Source organism: Tenrec ecaudatus, chromosome 9 (genome assembly GCF_050624435.1).
Source record: "Tenrec ecaudatus isolate mTenEca1 chromosome 9, mTenEca1.hap1, whole genome shotgun sequence".
Lineage (NCBI taxonomy): Eukaryota > Metazoa > Chordata > Mammalia > Afrosoricida > Tenrecidae > Tenrec > Tenrec ecaudatus.
The window spans coordinates 92448796-92453838 of NC_134538.1; the positions used below are offsets into that span (position 1 = coordinate 92448796).

Genomic DNA, 5043 nt, shown 5'->3' on the forward strand with positions numbered 1-5043 from the left:
TTCATCTTTATTGCTTTTGTGGAAAGATAAATCCTACCCCGCTCCGCTCCCTAAGTCTACTAACATCAATTTGATTAAACACAAAGTCAGTGCAAATATAAATAATGGTCAGAATGACTTAGGTGGTTTAAGAGAATTTATTTTTTAAAACTTTTTTTTAACATTCACAACTTTCAGATTTTAAGTTAAAGGAGTAGCATTTGAAATTCAAATGTGCTTCCATCAGACATATTTAATAGGGCAGTGTGTTGTGCTCATATTTACTTACTGGACTTTCACATCCTTGCATTTAATGAAGTGTTACTGTAATTTGATTTGTTTATCTGGTACTTTTCTCTGTATATTTGATGTTACTCTGCTAGCCAACACATAAAAGCTGCTGTGCAGAGATCAGCAAATACCTTCAAAAACATAGTCATTTAAAGAAACTTTCATAGCACATAGTTGAGATTTTCTCCTACGACTCCCCAAAGCCTCTCCATGTGGCATGTCTGCCCTTGATTCTTTACACCCTGGACAGTATGGCTGCGTACAATGAAGGTCTGAGCAGTGTGAACCAGTGAACTGTGATTTCATAAATACATACCTTAACCAAACTTGATCCAGACTCAATTTTGATGCTGATTTTAAATGCATGATGCATTCTTTATCAGTTATGTTAAAATATCTTTTACTGGTGTGGCTCAGAATTTGAATTTGTTGAACCCATGTATATAACCCTTCATGACCAAAGAACTCATGGCCATCAGGTTGATTATCCTGTACATTTAAGGTTTCAAAGTCAAAGGAGCAGTTCTGTGCTTTCTTATAGGACAGTTATGAATCAAAACTATTTGATTGTTGTTGTTAGATGGTATCAAATCTATTCCACCCCATAGTGACCTTATACACAGCAGAATCAGACACTGCCCTGCTCTGAGTCATCCTAGAAATTTTTTTTCCTATACTTGCGCCCTTTTTTTGAGCCACTGAGTCTAAACCTCTTCTGGAGCCACTGTATCTAAACCTTTTGCGCCGCCCCTCTACTGTACCAAGCACACTGTCCTTCTCCAGGGACCGATCTGTCCTGACAACATGTCCAAAGTAGCTAAGGTGACATCTTGCCACCCTTGCCTCTCAGGAGCATTCTGGCTGCGCTTCTTGCAACACAGATTGGTTTGCCCCTTAGGCGACAGTCCATGGGACTCTCAGTATTCTTCACCGGCACCACGATTCAAGTACATCCATTCTTCTCCTCTCTTCTTTATTCAATGCCTAACATGCACCTATATATGAAGTAATTGAAAATATCATGACTTGGACCAAGCAACCTTTTCAGTATGCTTAAGAGGTCTGTGCAGCAGATCTACCCAAAGCAGTGCACCTTTTGATCTCCTGACTGCTGCTTCAATGAGCTTATATTGTGGATCCATGCAAGACAAAATCCTTGACAATTTCAAACTTTTATCTATTTATCATGATGTTGCCTATTGATCCAGTGGAGAGGCTTTTGGTCTTTGTTAATTGAGTTGTAATCTACACTGAAGGTTGCAATTCTTGATTTTCACCAGCAAGTACTTCTCTGTACTCTCAACAACTAAGGTTGTGTCATCTGCCCATAGAAGGTGGTTAATAAAGCTTCCTCCCATCCTGATGCCACATTCTTCTCATTGTAACACAACTACTCTGCTTATTTGCTCAGCAAGCAGATTCAGTAAGAAAGGTGAAAGGATGCAACCTTATCACACAACTTTCCTGATTTTGAACTATGTGGAGTTCCCTTGTTCTGTTGTATTGTCCTGAAGCCATAGACAGAAGGATTTAACAGTAAAATAAATATAGAAATATGCTCTCACTCAATCCTTATTATCTAATAAACAAAAACCTCAAACCAAACTCTTTGCTCTCAAATGGATTTCAACTCACATGGCTTTGCCCATACAAAAGAGCAAACTGTTTTGTAAATCTTAGCAATTTTTAACATAGTTTTAATGGTGGCATTTCACTGAAAAATATATGTCAGGAATCACAAAAGAAATGTTTTATTGGCTTATTAAAAAACACAATCGTTATTTTCAAAAGGAAATTACAGATAAGAACTGTTTACATAAGAGCAATTCAACATTACTTGGCCGCACTCATGTTTGTCGATAAAGCTGAAATGAACTTTCACTTAGATCTCCTTTGGAGCCCAGACGCTGGCCTGGTTCCAAGGGCAGAGTGAAAGAGAAATCTACCAGCAGCTAGCCCTCATTGTTTTCACAGTGGGACTTAGGCTGAGTATAGAAGATGCATTTTCCTTCTTTGCACGGGGGTAGATTATCACACAAAGAAGGTAAGAGAGGGTTACGTGTGCTTACTAGTTTATCTGGGCATCTACCTTTACTACTGGGTTCTCTTTCCGGGTCAGGGATTATAAATTTGAAAAGGTGTGATTCTAAAAGAAGGTGCTGTAGGATCAGAAGAGTGACAGTTGGCAATGATACATGAGCAGAATCTTGGATGTGGTGAGAAAACCCGTGCACTCGCTCGCTACAGGCCAGTAAGTAACCACTTGCTGACATTGCTTATGGAGAAATCGAAAACGGCCTTGAATGTATGTCCAAGGGAAGACAAGGTACTTTCTTTCCTCTACTCACAGCACATGTTAAACAGTCTCTTTCTGCCGTATAGGCAGCAGAAGGAATACGAAGAGCAGTAGCACTGTCAGTCAATAAATATGGGCCTTCTAGACATAAAACCTTTCGTGATAGATTATAAATTCGAGACTATATGCCTATGGCTATAATCCAATTGTGGAAGAAGGGCCCTGTTATGCCAAGTGATGGGATTAATGAAGTACTAACTCTTCACCTCAGTAAAGAGGGTGGGCCAAGTCATCCCCTCTGTTTTTTTGGGGATATGACCAGCTGAGAGACAAAAACCACACCTCCATTGAAGCACAAGTTATCTCAGAAGAGGAACAGAGAGAGAAACCTCAGGACCTTCAGAAAAAGAGTCACCAGTGGACCCTAGTGAGGTATGTTGTTGTGAGGTGGCGTCCAGGTGGTTCCGACTCTCAGCAAGCCTACATACAACAGAATGAAACCCTGCCCGGCTCTGTGCCATCTTCGAAATCATTCTTAATTTTGAGCCCAGCCATAAAACCACTGTAACAATCCATTTTGTTGAAGATTATCCTCTTTTTCTTTGCCCCATTACTTTACCGAGCATAATATTCTTCTTCAGGGACTGGTCTTTCCTGAAAATATGTCCAAACTACATGAGACAAAATCTTTTCTTTTTTTTTCTTTTTTTTTTTCACTAGATGAGCTTATTTATTCCAGGTTCTTTCATTTCTGACTGGACTCAGACTTGGAGGTAGAAGCCCTCAGCGAGGACAGCCTCCGTCGCTTGGCAATCTGCTCCTGCCGCTTCTCCTTGGCCTCCTTCGTTCTCTTGGCCAAAAGCTTGGCATATTCGGCGGCCTCCTCCTTGTTTTTCTTGCTGCACTGCTTCTTCAGCGCAATGCGCCGGCGCTTGTGCTGCAGGACCCGCGGAGTCACAAGACGCTGAATCTTGGGCGCTTTGGTCCTAGGTTTCTTGCCCTCTTTGTTCAGTGGCTTTCTCACAAGGTACTGGCGGACATCATCTTCTTTAGAGAGATTGAAGAGTTTGCGGATTCTGCTGGCTCTTTTGGGCCCCAGGCGACGAGGCACAGTTGTGTCAATCAGTCCTGGGATATCATTCTCCCCTTTCTTTACAATAACCAAGTTGAGAACGCTCAGATTGGCATCCACAATGCACCCCCGGACAGATTTGTGCTTCCTCTCCCCAGTCCTCCGTGGTCTGTAGCAGGAGTGCCCCTTACTCAGCAGCAGGCGGACACGGCCGTGGGCAAAGACACCTTGCTTCATGGGAAAACCTTGCTTGTCATTCTCGCAGCTGATGCGGACGACATAGCCCTTCCATTCATCGCCCAGCGCCTCCGCGGTGGCCTCCGTGGCCATTCGCTTCTCATAAAAGGTGCGAAGTTTGCGTTCATCGTCCACTTCAATGAGTTTCTGGCAGCCAGTGGCTGGGAAGGAGATATTCAGCTTCATGGTGAAGCACCCGACCCCTCCGCGACGCCACGGAAAAGAGACTCGAGGCAAAATCTTTTCATCATGGCTATAAGGAACATTCTGGCTGGACTTCTCCCAAGACAAATGTGTTCTTTTGACAGGCCACGGTAATTTCAATATTCTTCTCCAACACCATAATTCAAATGTATCAATCCTTCTTTAGACTTTCTTAGTCAATGTTCAACTTTCACACACCTGAGACAATTTAAAATATCACAGTTTGAATTGTACGAGCCCCCAATAAAATGATTTTAAAATATATATATATCGCAGTTTGTGTCAGGCACACCTTGGTCCTCAAAGTAATATCTTTGCTTTTTAACACTTCAAAAAGGTTTTGGCAATTACATCATCTCCTGTCAATTTGAACAAAAGGGTGGAGTTTAGACTGTCAGTCAGGTAATATGATGCCTCTGTCGGAGCATGGACTTCTGAAGATTCTGGGAACTCCAGTCTTCCTCCCTGGAGCTGCAACACACACTCTGTGAGACGTTCCTGTTGACAAGTCACATGGAGACACACTGATGGCAGCCAGAGCCGTGGAGATACTCCCACCTCCACAGGACCCACAAGATTTTCCACCCACTGGCCTGTGATTTTCCTGCTTTCAATATCATTGCATGTGTTGCATAAGTCTGAAGAGGACTTTATAGACTAGTATCAGACATGTGGGGTAATATTGAACTTATGGATTTGAACTGCACAGGTATTGGATGCTTTCTTAATATGCACTTACTCTTTGACACAAAGCTCTCTCATACACATATGAGTGTCTCTGAGTTTGTTTCTCTAGTCAACCCTGACTAACACGCTATGGTACCAGGAGTCGGGTACTAGAGAAACAAATCATGAAGATGGAGAATGGATGCTTGTTTGACCCCTGTCTCATGGTAGTTTTTCTTCTTCGGCTAATCGGAAGTCAGATACGACAATGTAGTTTACTGGGTTATTCTCTGGAAAG

The 5043-nt window shown here is 42.2% G+C and overlaps 1 protein-coding gene across 1 annotated transcript; it reads right to left on the reverse strand.

The window, feature by feature from the left end:
* Positions 1 to 3254: 3254 nt before the first annotated feature.
* LOC142456445 (small ribosomal subunit protein eS6-like) lies at positions 3255 to 4071 on the reverse strand. The gene has a single exon (XM_075557591.1). The coding sequence runs from the start codon at positions 4059 to 4061 to the stop codon at positions 3312 to 3314; it is 750 nt and encodes a 249-aa protein (XP_075413706.1). The 5' UTR covers positions 4062 to 4071; the 3' UTR covers positions 3255 to 3311.
* Positions 4072 to 5043: the final 972 nt, after the last annotated feature.